We start from the raw sequence: 16,373 nt of genomic DNA on the forward strand, positions 1-16,373 counted from the left end.
GATGCTGCATCTTTAATTACCATTGATATCGCAATAGAGAAGAGAGGGATAGAAGAGCATAGCCGGGAGGGGGGTGGGGTGGGGTGGGGGTAGTTGCGAGAGGGAGAAGACCCGTGTTCACTTTTTAATTAAGGCTCCGTAGTGTAACTCGTCAATGTACATTATTGGAAGAATGAACGTCAATGCCATTGCTTTTTCTCCCCCTCCTTTATCTCTGTCAATGATTCAAAGACATGATTTATGGTTCGTCTCCGTCTTTCAGGATCATCCATCAAGCGCTGGCTCTGCCGCAGCGCCACCCGTTGTAAATCATTCTGAAAGCCTGTCACTCATTTCCATTAACCGTTCCTCTGTCGCTCTGGTCTCCGCCTCCCTCAACCTCCTTTTTTTTCTCTCCCCCCCTTCCACTCCTTTCTCCTCCCCCTCAGTGCACAACCTACAGCCACGCAGGGTATCAGTTCCGTTCCGCTGCTTCGTCCGCCTACCTTCTTTTCAATAAATTAACCACTTTCTCCCATGCAATGAATAAAAAGGCTCTGCACTCGTCTTGCAGTCGGCACCTACTCCTCCTCCATTATAGCTGAACACCTTAGAAATGTCATGCCGCTGACTCGTAGGCTAAATGAGGATATAGCGCAGAGAAAATATTTTTGTTGCACCGACTTTTCCAGTGGCAATATTTGAACAGCTTTGATATGTTTGCAGTGTTTTATTAATGAACATATATCGCACACATATAGGGCGCTGCATCTGGCTTTATCGCGTTTCCTTCATTGTAGATGAGTTGAGGATAATTTGCCTTTTATGCTTTCATTCTGCAAATTACCGAGTTCAATTCTAATAGTTAATGGAAACAGTGTTATGCCTGTAATTATTTCATGTAGTAAAAGCACCACTAAGCTGGCAGTCCAGCTATTAAATGCTGTTGGTTTTCTGTAAATTCTACCAGTAGTTTAATTCCGACGCACTCACAATGACTGTAGTCTTTAACCAGTTTTTATAGAAACAGGTCTTATGAACAGAAATAATTGGCTCAATGGAGTGACTGTCAATCTCTTACAATGGTTGATGTGCCTGCTCTGGGGAGCCCAATTCACTGGCTTCTTTTTTCATTCTAATCAACATCTAGATATCAACACAGCAGAATACCCACAAACAGCAGAAAGCCTGTTTTGAGGGGAAACTTTCAACTATTGGGTGCCAACACATTTCACTATTTGGGCAGCCATTGTTCTCAGAATGGGCTGTCAAAGTGACAATGCGCACCAGGCAAATCCAGAAGTTTGCACTTTTCAGAAAACAGCGGGCCCTAATCATTTTGTGGAGGACACTTGACAACAAATTTGCCATTAAAATGAATCTGAATAGGAGGGAGCGGGCTGTTTTTGAAGCATTTCTGCCTCTCTTACTGTTGCTTGTCTTGTCCCGTGGAGCTCCAGGTTTGGCTGCCTTGCTTCTCTCCCTTTATGCTTGCCATGAAGCAGCCTTTGGTCCCACTAGAAACTGACAGTACCATGCTTCAGCTGCAAATTCACTCTGTAGCCTCATTGTATTTAATGAAGGGAAAAAGTGGCAATCTACTATTAATGAACTTGGAATGTAAAAAAATGCCTCCCTTTGCTGAAAACGGCATAAAACTGCTTGTACAAGGAAAGCTTTGGCTGGAGCTCATCCAGAATCTAATGAAAGATCCATACAGGGACAGAGCGGGCGGGAAGAGTTAGTGAAATGCAGATTGTTTTAATAGAATACACACAGTCTCTTCCAGCTGCACTATCAGATTCATCAAGGCCTGACCTTGATGGAGGGCTGTTGCTGTTTGGGAGGGCCAGTGTTTAGGGTTCATGCAAAGTTTATGATGCGGGGGGGACTGTATGTACTGTATATACATCTACTGCTCTCAAGGGAAAGCTAAATGGGATAGCGTCCAAGGAGACATGCCACTGGCTTTTGATACTTTAATGTTATATTATGAAATAACACGTACCAGATCACAAGGAAATAAAAGTTCAGTTTAATAATAAAGATAATTACATCCTTGATGTTGCCACTGAGATGCAAAATAACAGAGTCCTATAATGACAAAAACGCTTCTAAAACATCAGAAAATGATTCAGTTGGAATTGAAAACCTCTTTATTTAGTCAGGCTCGCGAGCATGAAAAACAAACAGCACGTTAGGTGACTGCAGGCCATCATACCTTTCACTCAGTATCTCATAAAACTTGAACAAAGGCCTTATGTGTTCAAGGCAGTGGTCCTTTAAACGATGGCCCACTTTCCTCCCTGCTGCCACGCAAACATTCCTGACTGACATTCAATCAGGGAAATTTGAACCGAAGCAAGATGGTCTTTTATTAGTACCGCCCTGTTTGCTCGACTGGTCAGCTCCAATATGCGAAGCGTTTTGAGTGGCGTGCTGTAAGATGATGGGTTCACTCTCTGATAAGGGTGAATGAGGGGTAAACTGCTATTCTGCAGAAAGGAACCATCAGACCTCATCATGTCGCTCCTGGAGAGCCGTGTCACGGGCTCTTCAGAAACCAAGTGACAGAGCGGCGCGATGCTGCTCCCCTCCCGCTAGTGGAAAACACACTGGAGCTGAAGCAGCCCTGCTTCTGCTCCACCAACTGGAACTTTATCAGTCAGGGCAGAAAAGATCATCTATAATCTGGCAAATATACACGGAGGCTTTTAAGCCCCTGCAGTTGTAAGATTATACATGTTCTTAAATTGTTTCTTTTTACCTGTTAGCAAAAGAGGACGGACAGGAGATGGTTATGCTGTGTACTGCAGCTTTACTGGTTATACAAAATATCTCAATACAGGTTATTCAGCAGCCAGTAATTTAAAGTATTAACTTGCTTTTTTCTAGCTTATTTTTGGTGACAACTAGCCAAGTAAACATTATGGATGTATAGAAATCTGTCCCTTCAGTAAAATGAAACTCAGTAGTTTTAGTGAAGGATGAGCTATTCACACAATTTATTTAAGAAAATGTGTCAGTGCTGTACCACAAAATACGATACAAAAATACACATGCACAGAACGGCAACTGCCAATGTTTAAGATTTATATTACTGGATTAGTATTAATGCTTATAAGTTGAGTAAATGCATTTAGATACACAGTATAAGCTCAGTACAGCGTCACAGTTCACTCTTGGGCTCAATGACTGGTTGATCAGTGCTTATTAGCAGTTCATTAGAGCTAGTACTATTGAAGAGATTGTTAGTGCAGAGAGTCAAAACTGCAAAATTAAAACTGCAATATTTCTAAAAGCCGCCTGAGTCAAGTGAGATAATGTGCTGTTTTGGAATTCAGGCTACCCAGCATGTTAAAAATTCATATTATTATGATATGTGCATATAGCACCTGGCTTTGTGCTGTTAATCTTTTAAAAAAAAAAAAAAAAAAAATTCTGAGACAGGATGGAAACATTATATGTTTAACTGTCTCGTCTGGTGCTGACAGGGGGACCCTTTGGTGAGACGCAACACCAGGCAGCATCATATGATGTGGCGGCTGTGGCACGTTCAAAGCGACGACTTGGGTGCTGGAGTGCAGATTGCAATGCTCTCCCACCGCTCACTTCCAATTAGGCAGCGGGCCGACTGATGCATCTCAGAGCAGAAGCTTCTAGTAGGCATCAAAAGGAGCAGTGACTTCGTGTTGAGAAGGGGCTCCTGGAGTTAGACATTGCAATCTGATGTGGCTCAGTAAATACCGTGATTAGCATCCATGCAACATGCAGGAACAGACTTTTAGTAACTCCCACATTTGTGTCATTACATAAAAATGTCCCGTAACTCAAACTAAACATGCTCAAAAGCTGTGTGACTTGTGTGTGTGTGTGTGTGTGTGTGCGCGCGCGCGCGTGTGTTTATCAGTGTGTTGATTGTGCATTCCAAAGTTCTGTGTTTTTAGTTAACAGAATGTTGGTTGTGAAAACATTTTTGATTAATTGCCATAATTATTGTGATCATTTTTGCCCAAATGAACAGCCAGATGGCAGGATATGGTGTCATATTTGCGATCCTATCATATTAATCTGGCTCCGGGTCCATCTGAGCACATTGTGCCATTTGTTGTGTTCACAATCTGTCCTCAAGTTGTCCGTGTCTTTTTTGAGCTTTGAGTTTTTATTTGATTATATTAGACTATTAAATATTAAAGTTGAGGGTGGATGAAAGCAAGGCATTTATCTGCATGAATAGCTTGTGTTTAGCGAAGTATGTAATGCGCTTTAAGTTACATCTCCTTCATGCATACAGAAATTAACAACAGTGTTTCTGTCTCGTGGTTTTCCAGACAAAGCCTCAGAAAGATTCAGCAAAACTACTTTGCAGGGGCTCGTGGCTGCTTTTAAACCCACTTCACATTATCTAATCTTTTTTTTTTTCTTTATATTTTTATCAGAATCTTTTCCACAGTAATGTTAATAACCATTTGCAACATGAAGACTCAGTGGCAGTCTGTCTGCACAGTTTGGAAGTCTGTTAACTGCATCACTGGAGTCATTTAACACAAAAGTGTTCAAACTAAATAATAGGTCAGACAGGATCTAATGACAAATTCGGATTTAAAAGCAACTCAAAAACTGTTTCATTCTGTGATATCAATTAACCTCCAGACAAATTTTGTCAAAGGGAGCAGGCTGCGTGTGATTGTTCTCTCTTTACTCTGCAGTGTCCTTGGGCTCGGGGAGACTGTTTTCTGACAGGGAACAATGAAGAGAGAGGTGTTTACAGATCTTTACAGATGGCTTCGGGGCTCGGAATTAGGTCTTCACCATTTCTCATGTGATTCGGTTCAGAATTAACTTCAGATGTGTCATCAGGACTATCATCAGGATGTCTGACAATGTCTCTATTTGATCTTGACGTGCACTTCTCACTGAGTTTGTCAGATATCACTGTCAAATATTAAACCTTGTGGCATGTGCGTGTCTCATTCTAATGATAGCTCACTGAAGAAATCACATCATGGTGACTTTTTTTATAAACGCATCACCCTGCTTCCAACATTGAAAGCACAGGGAAAAAAAACAAAAAAACTTCACAACTTTGTTTGCAATTATGTTTTGTACAGCAAGTACTTTTTGAGTGACATTTATCACCTATTTATAACAACAGATGAGCACGGTGACTAAGTGCTGCGCAGTGTAAAGATACAGTTAACTGGGTACATTGCTTAGATGTGAGTGGAAGCACAAAGTGGAAACACATACATAGTACTAGATTTACAGACAGCCCAGAGAGAAGCTTCAGTCCTGACCTGCGTTGTTAGTGTGTGTTCTGCCTATCCAGCAGGCCTTCTCTTTTTCTCTCTCTCTCTCTCTTTCTTCCCCACCACCCACTTTTTTTTTTTTTTTTTTTTCCTTTCTTCACATGGCATAAATCCGGGAGATGAAAATGTCATGGAGCAGGTTCATTTTGCAAAGAGGTTTTGATTGCCATGCGCGTGTAATTGATTGTTCCAAGGACAGGGGGAAATCTAGAAATGTCATAACAGTCCTGCTTAGGTTGGTCCCACCGCTATGCAATCAATGAGAAGTAAAAAGAGATATTGATTTGCGAGCAGCAAAAACTGTAGCTTGAGACAACCGGGGAGCACTGGGGAAAGTGGCGCAGACGTGCAGACCTGTCACTGGCACCTATGAATTACCCAATCTTCTCTGAAGATAGTGTTACCTCGGATACTCACAAAGTCCTGCGATGGGTATTGCAGCTGTCCATTAGCTAAGCTCCTCAGACTGCTAACTCTCTGTGGCTTGTCAGATTAATGAAGGAAATGTTGACCTTCCAAGGGATAAATGTTGATGTTCTCACCATTACAAAAGTTTCTCCTGGCATGTTAATATCGGAAACAGAATGCCCTTTTACAGCTGTCACATACATTTCTACAATGACTGACACATTTGAATAGACTCACTTCCACGGGAGGGTGGGGGGGGGTGGGGGGGGGGGGGGGGGGGGGTTTGCTCGATGAAGATACTAATGCTAAAAAAGTTGAGTTGTAAATATAATCTCATGTACGCTTTTAACACCAGTGCATTTGGACAGCATGCTGCCACGAAGGTAGCAGTAAATATAATCTATTATTTTCTGTGCAGTTAGCTGCTTTTTCTAGATGTATGGGGAAAAGGTTTTTGGCACAGAAATGGGCTGCTGCTTCTGTAAATCCCAGCCTTGCTATGCCAAGAGTCTGTTCTAACGGATAAAGGTTATAAACACTTCAACCGCCTGATTTATGATGGACACCTCAGGTTTTTTGACCTTTGCATATCTCTGTCTGAAGATATAAATTTGTAGTGACACAGATTGGAGGCTTTACAGCAGTTTATGACATGCTAAATCTCAGGCAAGGCATGCCAGCCTCTTGTTTTCTAAGGCTAGTTAGGCTATGAGTTGCCTGGCTCGGACTCTGAGACAACATTTTCAAAGCCAGCATTTCTTATTCTTTCTGATTTATGGAAAAAAGAAAAAAAAGTGTGCCCAAGAAACAAGAAATAGCTGTTCACTTTTGCTGTACAAGATGACACACAAGTTCTCCTGCTTTGAACAATGCTGCTTTATGAAGCATATCACTCGACAAACATGTTTATCACAATACAGTGATTATTCTCGTAGGTGTTTGGTTGTTTTGCCATTGTCCTTGACTCTGCTCTTGGATTAAAGAGTAATGCAGCTTGGCATGGCAGCAGTTATGTGGTAGATCAAGAGCTGGCAAAGCACAGTTACAAATGGTGTGAGAAGCAGAGTTAGACATGTGGGTATCTTGGAATGATCCCCTCTAGAAGGTTAATTGGTGCCTCAGGATGTCTGCTACTCAGGGCATCTGATAGAAAGGCATAGAACAGCAGGAAGGGCAGCTGTTAATCTCTGTCACTTCCATCCTCAAATACTAAGATGAGGACAAACATTCACATTAAAGTTGGTAGAGCTTCGTCTTATTTCCAGGAAAACAGTGCTTATCCACTCTTTGTAAAATGCACACTTATTTTACTAAGAGGGTGGTGAATTTCCAGGCACAGGAAATATGCAGGGAAAAAGCTGGTGCTGTGAATTACAGTCTGTTCATGGAGTGAACAATTTCACTTTAACCACCGCCGGACTGGAAAAATGCTCATCCCCTCACTTTGGTGTACATTCTTACTATACTTTCAGCTTCAGTGATGACTTTGAAGAGAGATGACATCAACTGGGTGCTTGTCAAAGCCATTGGTGTTCTCCTTCACTGTGAATACTATATATAAGACTATAAATAAAACATACCTCTGTGCTCTTGACAACTCTCTCCCTTAGCATCAAGGGTGTTTTGGAGGCCATCACAGATCTCGGCTGGCCAATCAAAACATCTCTCTTGCGGTAGATCAAGGTCACAGCACATCGGGGCTCTTGAGTCTGTGTGTATGTGTACAGGCTCTTGTTCGCCAGGCCCTATTCTCCGTGTTTGTTTTGAAAGTCCGAATCCCATCTCCATCTCTATCCATTAGCTAGCAAGCAGTTCATCTCCGGGGTTTCTCTTGAGACACTTGTGAAATATTGATAATAAAAAAAGTCTTACTTTAGGCAAAGAAGACGAAGACATTCTATGGGCTGCCCAGTGTGGGACTTCTGAGTGCTCGGCTTCAGTCATCCCCTCATGGAGAGCCCTTTTATTCAGAAGAGAAATATTAACCACATGAAATGCATAAGTGCCTGGACAGGCCTGTTATGTCCTATTCATATTTAACTCAGAGCACATCTGCCGTGTCTCTCCCAAAATGCACATTTTCCAGCGCGACTATGAGGCGGAAAATATCTCAGATATGTGACAACTCTGACAAACTGCATTTACTGCACGATGTCTTCAGCAGATATGCAAACTTTGGTTGCGATATTGTTGGCATGGGTTGCTGGGTAGTTAGATTTAAAATAATCTGATGCGGTTATTGTCAGAAAGGTTGTTATAATCGTGTGCAGCCGTCTTCGTATGCCACGCAGACCCTGCAGCCACGGCTCTGTGCTGAGTCAGAGTTTCTACTAATTGGATGATGGGAAATGTGTCAATTAGAAATACTGTTGTTTAATTATCTGTTAATTGAAGCAATAATGTTTGTGCTCTATGAGTTGAGAGAATGAACAGGTGAATAATGAAAGAAGTAATTGGTGTTTATGAGACTGTCAGGGAAAATGTAATGACGTGACAGATTGCCAGCAATCTTTTGAAATTTTGTATAATTGTCTGGTTTTAACACTGATAATTGTTTTTCCACCAGCATGATCAACATCTGCATCAGGATCAGCATTCATATTTACAATATATTTTTGCTTTTGCTATCAACGAAATCAGTCGCCCGATGTTAAATTACAGAATAGGGAAAGAATTTTCAGATTATTCTCATTTTTCACGGTCGAGCCTTTTAATTTATCTCTAGATCACTGAGGGACATTATAATATCTCAGTTTATGTTAAGCCATTCCTCACAAGTGGCTTTAGGGAGTCTAAGATATTATCCAGAACAGCAGGCTTACATTTTCATTGCAGTTTTGAGGCATCTATAATCACTGTGGAATAGGTCATTTGCAATAACACTCAACAAGCCCCAGAAGAATCAATTTCCTTTTGTCACTCAGTGGCCAATGATTGTTGTAAACATCTCAACTTGAGGCCAGGAAAAGCTTGGACACAGCACTAAGTCAATGGCCTGTCGTGAATCAAATGGTGCTGTTACACCAGCAGCAGTCTGTTAGTAAAAACATTATGTCCACCTATACTCACCAGCCTCCCAAAGGCACAAAGCAATCGCCATTATGCTCCCTGGAATGGCTTTTACTTTCACTGTATAGATAGTTTAAAAATTATAAATTAAGGAAACCGCTGTTTCACATTGCGTGCTAATGTTATATACCATCTCTCTTCCTTTTCCAGTGTACATGCCCGATGAAGATGCTGCTCTTCAGGATTCCATCACCGAAGAAGATGGAGAGAACGACACTCAAACTGAAGAGGAGTGCTCAGAGAAGACCAGCCCCAAAGTGTCTGAGGACAGAGAGCTCGACAACAAGAGCACCAACACTTACAGCAACCAGAACTCTCCCATTAGTGTCCTTTCCAATCAAGAGGCAGAATTGGAATCGCGCCTTAGCGACAGCAGTGACAGGCTCTCAGACTTCAAAACCTCATCACCACCTGAGAGCCAGCGGGATGAAGAAAGCAGCAGCTCCAAGCATAAAGAAGAGATGGGCAGCAGCTTAGAGAAAATGAGGGCAGCCTATGCAAACTTTCTCGCGGATTCTTATTGGACAGGGATAGGAATGGACTTGAAAGTGGGCAAAAACACCAGCAAAGCCAACTGTGACAGCACCAATGGAAGCGCCAAGAGTGAGTTTGACTGGCACCAGGACGCGCTCTCTAAGACCTTGCAGCAGACACTCTCCCCAAAGCCTGCGTCCAAACCCAACCTCTTTAGCTCTGTCCACCTGTACAGGCAAACCACCAAACCCTGCGGCTCAGTGTTCACGGGAGCCAGCCGGTTTCGCTGCAAGGACTGCAGCGCTGCTTATGACACTCTTGTGGAGCTGACAGTCCACATGAACAAGAGTGGGCACTACCAGGACAACAACCACAACAAACAGAGTAATTCCTCTGCCTCATCCTCGAAATCTAGGAAACGAAATTTGCAAGATATGGAAGGGAAGGAGGATGCACAGAAAGTTTTGAAATGCATGTTTTGTGGCCATTCTTTTGACTCGCTCCAGGACTTGAGTGTCCATATGATTAAAACTAAGCATTACCAAAAAGTGCCTTTAAAAGAGCCAATCCCTGTAATCACACCCAAATTATTGCCACCAGCAAAGAAACGGGCTTTCGAAACAACAAGGCCGTGCTCCCCCGACTCCACGACTGGTGTGTCTGGCTACACTGAGGCACAACGAGCTGCCAGCATTTCAAATGCTAACAATAATCGATATGGATATCAGAATGGAGCGAGTTACACTTGGCAGTTTGAGACATGCAAATCTCAGATTCTCAAATGCATGGAGTGTGGAAGCTCCCATGACACCCTTCAGCAACTGACCACGCATATGATGGTTACTGGACACTTCATCAAAGTTACAAACTCAGCATCTAAAAAGGGTAAACAGTTAGCGCTTGACCCCTTGGCCATAGAAAAGATCCAGGGATTAGCAGAGCCTGCTGTCAGTGACACTGAAGGAGAAAAAGTGTCTCCAAAAAATCCTTCCCCAGGGAACAGTGAGAAGGATAGCCAGGGGGAAGGAACTTCAGTCAAAATGGAAGAAAGTGATACTAAAGATGACAAGCAGGAGAGCGAGGATCAAAAGGCTGGCAATGGGACTTTTAAGTACCCTTATCTCCGTGAGGAGGATCTTGAACAGGACTCAGGTGGAGGAGGGGACATTCTTAAATCTTTAGCCAACACAGTGGCCTCTGCCATAAATAAAGCTCAAACAGGGACACCGAGCTGGAGTGCCTACCCAAGCATACATGCTGCCTATCAGCTCTCTGGCATCATCAAAAGTGCCCCTCTCTCAGCATCTCCACCTACTCAGCTAAAGCAGACTTTTAACCACAAGCTGAGACCGATTGCCCCAAAGGGGAAGTTATACCACGGTGCTGTGGGAGTTGAGGCTCCCCAGGGACAGCATCAAAATGTGGACATCAAAAAAGAAAAGGTTGGCATTAGCGATGGTAAAGAAAGTCAGAATATTAAGTTTGATCTGGTGGAGAATGATGACAGCGATTGTCAGGATGACTCCTCTTCCTCTTCAAAGCTTGATACAGACTGTCTGAATGAAGGGAGTGAAACGATCAAAGGAAAGTTGAGCCCAGATTTCTCAGACAGAGGCAAGACACCGAGCCCCACTGCCAGCAATGGGCGCAGCACTGCTTCAGAGCCTCTCAGTGACACTCCGGATATACTTGGCATAAACCCCCTCAGTGCACTGCAGTCAGTTCTGAACAATCATCTGGGCAAAGCAAATAAGCCTAATAACTCAAGAGTAGATAAACTATCGGCTCACGCGCAGTCCATGTTTGCTGACATTAACCGTAGCAGCGAGAAGCCAGCTTTAATGCTCAGAAATCCTGTAAGAAATAAGCCTGACAACACCTTTCTCTTTGTTAACGATGACCAGCCGATAGACCTGACGAAATCTAAACACAACAAGGCAAGCTCCATGTTAGTGCAGCCTTCCACACCGATGCCGCAGAAATATGCTCTTTCTGATATTGCCGATATGGTTAAAGTGCTTCCAAAAGCCACCACTCCAAAACCATCCATACCATCAAGGATTCCGTCTATGAAACTGGAATCGGATGTTAGGCGCTTTGAGGACGTGTCTGCAGAGGTGTACTCCGTCCACAAGCGCAAAGGCAGACAGTCAAACTGGAATCCGCGCCATCTACTTATCCTGCAAGCTCAGTTTGCCTCCAGCCTCTTCCTGACCTCCGAAGGAAAGTATTTGCTCTCGGACCTCGGCCCTCAGGAACGGATGCACATCTCCAAATTCACCGGCTTGTCGATGACTACCATAAGCCATTGGTTAGCAAATGTTAAGTACCAGCTGCGGAAAACTGGGGGGACCAAATTCCTGAAGAACATGGACACGGGCCACCCAGTCTTCTACTGCAATGACTGTGCTTCCCAGTTTAGGTCACCCACCACTTTCATTTCCCATCTGGAATCCCATCTCGGGTTCCAAATCAAAGACATGTGCAAAATGCCGGTAGAGCACCAGACGAAGGTGGAGGAGCCGGAACTGTCGAAGGCCCTCAGCGTCAGAGCCACGGAGGCTCTAGTCGCGGAGGAGGACATTGACTCGAAATTCAAATGTAAACTATGCTGTCGGACATTTGCAAGTAATCACGCAGTCAAACTCCATTTGAGTAAAACTCACAGCAAATCCCCTGACAACCATTCACAATATGTGGAAATGGACAAGGAGTAGTTTTTCATATTACCATCAATTTTTTCCCCTTTTTTTGCTTTTTTTTTTTTTTTATTTCAATACACGGGTCAGATATTTCAACCATTTTTCAATTATCATTGTGTAGTGTGCATTGTAATGACTTTAAAAAAAAATAAGAAAAAAAAATCATGGATTACAGCAAAGACACACTGGTTAGAATTTGTGTAAGGAAAACACTAAGAGATACTTTTGCACCCCTGCTCAAATGCATCACCAGTAATGAAATTTATTCCTGCTTGAAGAAACATTATTGCTGATGTTTGCATGCAATAGCCATGGCTATGACTACTATTTATTTGTATGATATGTCAAGTTTCAATTGTATTTCAAAGGCAAAATAATGACCTAATTGTACTTTACAGCCTCTGTGATACAGTGCGCAGCTGTTGAAGCAGGTAGCCTGATAACATGATCACACTCATTGCAGACCTGTACAGTGTATTGCTATGTAAAGATGTTTTGTGTTGCAATGATAGATGAGGGGGGTGGGGGGTGGGGGGGTAAAAAGCACTTTAATAAAAATTTAATCACCAGTTTAGACTCGGATCCTGTACATGACTCAAAAAAAATAAATTAGACAGTTTGAAAATGAGGATATTTCACATGTAAATATATTTTAGAAAAAAAAAAACAGCTTGTTTCATGCAACAAGGATAACAAAAAAGACAGACGATACCTGTGATACCTGCACCTTTTTTTTACTTATTCAAATAAAGAGTTAACATTTGATAATGCCTTGTATTTTTTTTTTTTTTTTGGGTTGTTTTCGTTATGTCCCTGCTTATCACAAGATTGCTGTTACACACAATAATCAGCTGATATGATCCACAATCAGTTGATCTAATTTCTGTTTGAAATGTAATTAATTTGGAGCAAAAACTTTCTGGTTACCAGTAATAGATTTTTTTTTTTTTTTCCAAGTATCAGCTGAATATCCGGACCTGCAAAATAATGTGAGCAATATAAATTTATGATATCTTTACAATTCTTTCAAACCGTACAGAACCTATATTAAAAAAAAAACAAACGACAACATCCTCATACGTTACAGCATGCCATATTCATTTTTTTTTACCTTATGACTTTTAGATACACTTCAAAGATCTTGTTGTCAGACTTTATTGCTTTCCTGTGAATGCGGCCGCTGTTGCTGCAAGATGGTATCATAACAATTAAACATATTTCCTCCAGCTCTATTATTTCAAGGCTATTAAAAATAATTGCCTCCTAAATTCATAAACATTTTATGCAATTCATCTTTCTTTTCTTTTTTTTTTTTTTTTTCAAGCAATCAAGTCCTCAATTACCTCCACCCATCAAATCTCTATTTTATAACGGGCAACTGACATTTGATGGTAAATGGGAAAAAGCACATGGGCACTGTGGTGATTTGAATGCTGTGACACCAACTTGCCCCCTATTGTTGGAAATGAGCAGGCAATCACGTTGTTCATCAGATGACTCCTAATGCAGTTAAAGTATTCAGCTATAATTTCTCCCTGCATTTATAATTACTGTCAAAGACCACACACCTCAGTGAGCAGATTAAAGCTATAAATTATTTAGTGCCTTTCTTCGCCGATGGATCTCTGATTTGTCTGTAGGGCCATTATGCTTTAAAGGAGCAACTTTCTTTTTTTTTTTAATTGAAGAAAGCATTGTTCTTAAGCTGCAGCAGACTGCTGCAGAATACTATTGTTTTTCTATTTCTATCAAAAAATGTGTGTTGATTTACTGTAATTCTACCCACAGCAGTTTCCTATATGTAGATCCAAATTATTTCAGAGCATATTTAGTACATTTTGAAGAATCAGCACAACCTAGTAGAGTCTTACCCAAGGCTAACTAAAGAAAAATGCTGTCATCAGTGCAGCTGCAGAAGGAAATTAGTTGTCTCTGACCATAATTTGCCACGATAAGTCAAAGTCAATGTGGGATTTATTGTTGGTACACAAAAAGCTTGTATGGCTGTGCAGATGTTTTTAAGGTTAATAAGATTCTTATCATGCAGTCATTTAAAGGTGCATTAAGTGTAGCGATGAGGAAATCAAAATACACATCCGCTTGTTCTATGTAATATGATACATAAATGCCTACATACTTTAGGTACCATAATCATCATAATTAGGTGGAATAACCCCATTATTCTTTTAGTGCTTTATACTCATTTTGGATGCTTGCATACATTAAAGCTGTTAATTGCATCCTACATGTAACGTGTCCTGGCTAATTACAGAACACAGACACACCCGCAGACACGTGCACAGTTCTGGTTTTAAACCAGCTGCCCATACACATCACTGACAGCAGCATGTTCACACATGGATGTAACATAAACACAATATAAGCTTCTCTTTGCTGCTCTTCCACATTAGCACTGGGTAGATGGCACAGTGATGAAGCATGACTCCATCCATGCTGCTCTTAAGGGGGGGGGGAGAAAAAGTCTGCAGTGGATGCAGTCACACTCTAAATGGAGTGAAGCCAATTTATTTATTATTTCACTATTAATATCATTGATTTTTACAAAAGTTCAGCTGTGAAATTGTTTTGAAATGTTTTAAGGCTTTGCAAATGTCTCACTGTCTGACTCAAAATATCAAAAGTGCTTCTATTATTCCCTCCTTGAAGTTACTTTCTAAAACAGTCCTAATGACTTGGCTGAAAAAAATCAAATTATGCACATAAGTATACTCGCCTCACAGACGCAATGAAAACCAACCTTAGCAAAATTGACGCCAGCTCGCATTTGCAAATCCTTTGTCAATCTGTCATTAAACATGCTATCAAATAATGATAAGTGTACGCTCCTTGCTTGCACTGGCGTGCATCTCGCTGATGCTGATGTGCTGTAATAGGGCAAATGTGCATCAGAATTTGCCTGCTTGGATACACACAAAACATTTACACTGTGCTTGACTTTGCTTCGCCCCGTGCCAGGCAAGCATGGATTCACTTGCATCATCTGGCCTGTAAACCGGAGGTGGCGGGGAGGGAGGAGGGTTCAAAATGTTCATCACACAGCAGCAGCGTAATGACTAGCTCATGTGTTTAATGAAGGGCTTTAGAACTTATAGCTATAATGACCCACATCCTAACTCCCTTTACTCCCATTTATTCTCCCCAAAGTCCTCAGGTTATTACGTCCCTCAGAGAAATCTCCAACAAAGAGCACCGCATCGCTCTATTCCTATCACATATTACGTATCAGAACATTTTATTGCCCTACATTGTACTATTGAAGATATAGTGACATGATATCAGCTTTAAATGTGAAGGAGAAAATACTCAACATATAAAAGCTGTCGGGGAACAAAACAACATATCTTAATGCTATACCTCTGCCTTCCTGCTTTCTTTCTTTCTTTTGTGGTTAATAATAAGCTCTAAAATCTGCCTTCTAATGAATTCTACCTCCTGAGAATATGAGCACTGCAAGACAAAGAGTTATGCACGTATGTCTGCTCCCTTACATACATCATATCTTCCAAATAGCCCATAGTCCTCCACTGTTAATGGTGTTGCTTCAAATATGCTAATTAAGCAAAAATAAGTGATGAATGGAATACATTTGATCAATCAAGTAGGCCTAAGCCCCTGGTGCTGCATATTCATTGTACATCATGAATATGAAACCAAAGTCATTTATCAAATATCAGTTGCACATTTGTATCTTATTAATCATACATGCTGAAACTTCTGTCTTGTCAAAAAAGCTGAAGGTTGATGAAGCACTTGCAAAAAAGATTAAACTCAGGGAACTCAGGGTGGTGCTTCAGTTATAATGCATGAGATATTCTGAAACTTTCAGAATCTTAAACAGTCGGTCCGTCCGCGCTCCTGATAATGCTCAGACGATCTGAAATCGTCTGAGCCCCCCCCCGCCTTTCACATGTTACTGCTGCCAATCCTTTGAAAAGGATCAGTGAGTAATTTTGTTGTGTTTGAGTCATTGTCAGTGAGCCGGGCTTTATTTGTGGCTTCAGTACGTAAATAATTACAATTTTAAATTAGTATTAAAATATAAGATCAAAATTTAAGTAGTACTTTACCTAAAAACAGAGTTTATTTTTAATTCATGTTTACAGCACAGTCTTTATTAATACAATGGCCAACAATTATGTTGTCTCTCAGTGACATTTGTGAAGCAAATTTAGAACAAAAGGCCAAATTCTAATAATATAAATACTGCGCTGAACAAGAATCAAGAAAATCTGCTTACTATATGGTGGTAAAAGTGATTTAAAATGTTTGCATATTGCTTATTAATGCTGAAAAGGGTGACTAAAAGTCACCAAACTGTGGCAGCTGTAGTAGCAGGAGAAGCCTTTGGCAAAAGTATAAATAAATGACTGAACAAAAGATTATTAAATACATTAAATTCCCTTCATTTTAA

At 41.2% G+C, this 16,373-nt stretch overlaps 1 protein-coding gene across 1 annotated transcript in view; it reads left to right on the top strand.

The window, feature by feature from the left end:
* The window catches only part of tshz2 (teashirt zinc finger homeobox 2), a 40,133-nt gene extending 27,679 nt beyond the window's left edge, over positions 1-12,454 (top strand). The window contains exon 2 of the mRNA XM_030734799.1: positions 8,916-12,454. Coding sequence (XP_030590659.1) covers positions 8,916-11,956 — 3,041 coding nt within the window. The 3' untranslated portion in view covers positions 11,957-12,454. The remainder of the gene's footprint in view (positions 1-8,915) is intronic.
* Positions 12,455-16,373: the final 3,919 nt, after the last annotated feature.

Source organism: Archocentrus centrarchus, chromosome 7 (assembly GCF_007364275.1).
Source record: "Archocentrus centrarchus isolate MPI-CPG fArcCen1 chromosome 7, fArcCen1, whole genome shotgun sequence".
In the NCBI taxonomy this organism is placed as follows: Eukaryota; Metazoa; Chordata; class Actinopteri; order Cichliformes; family Cichlidae; genus Archocentrus; species Archocentrus centrarchus.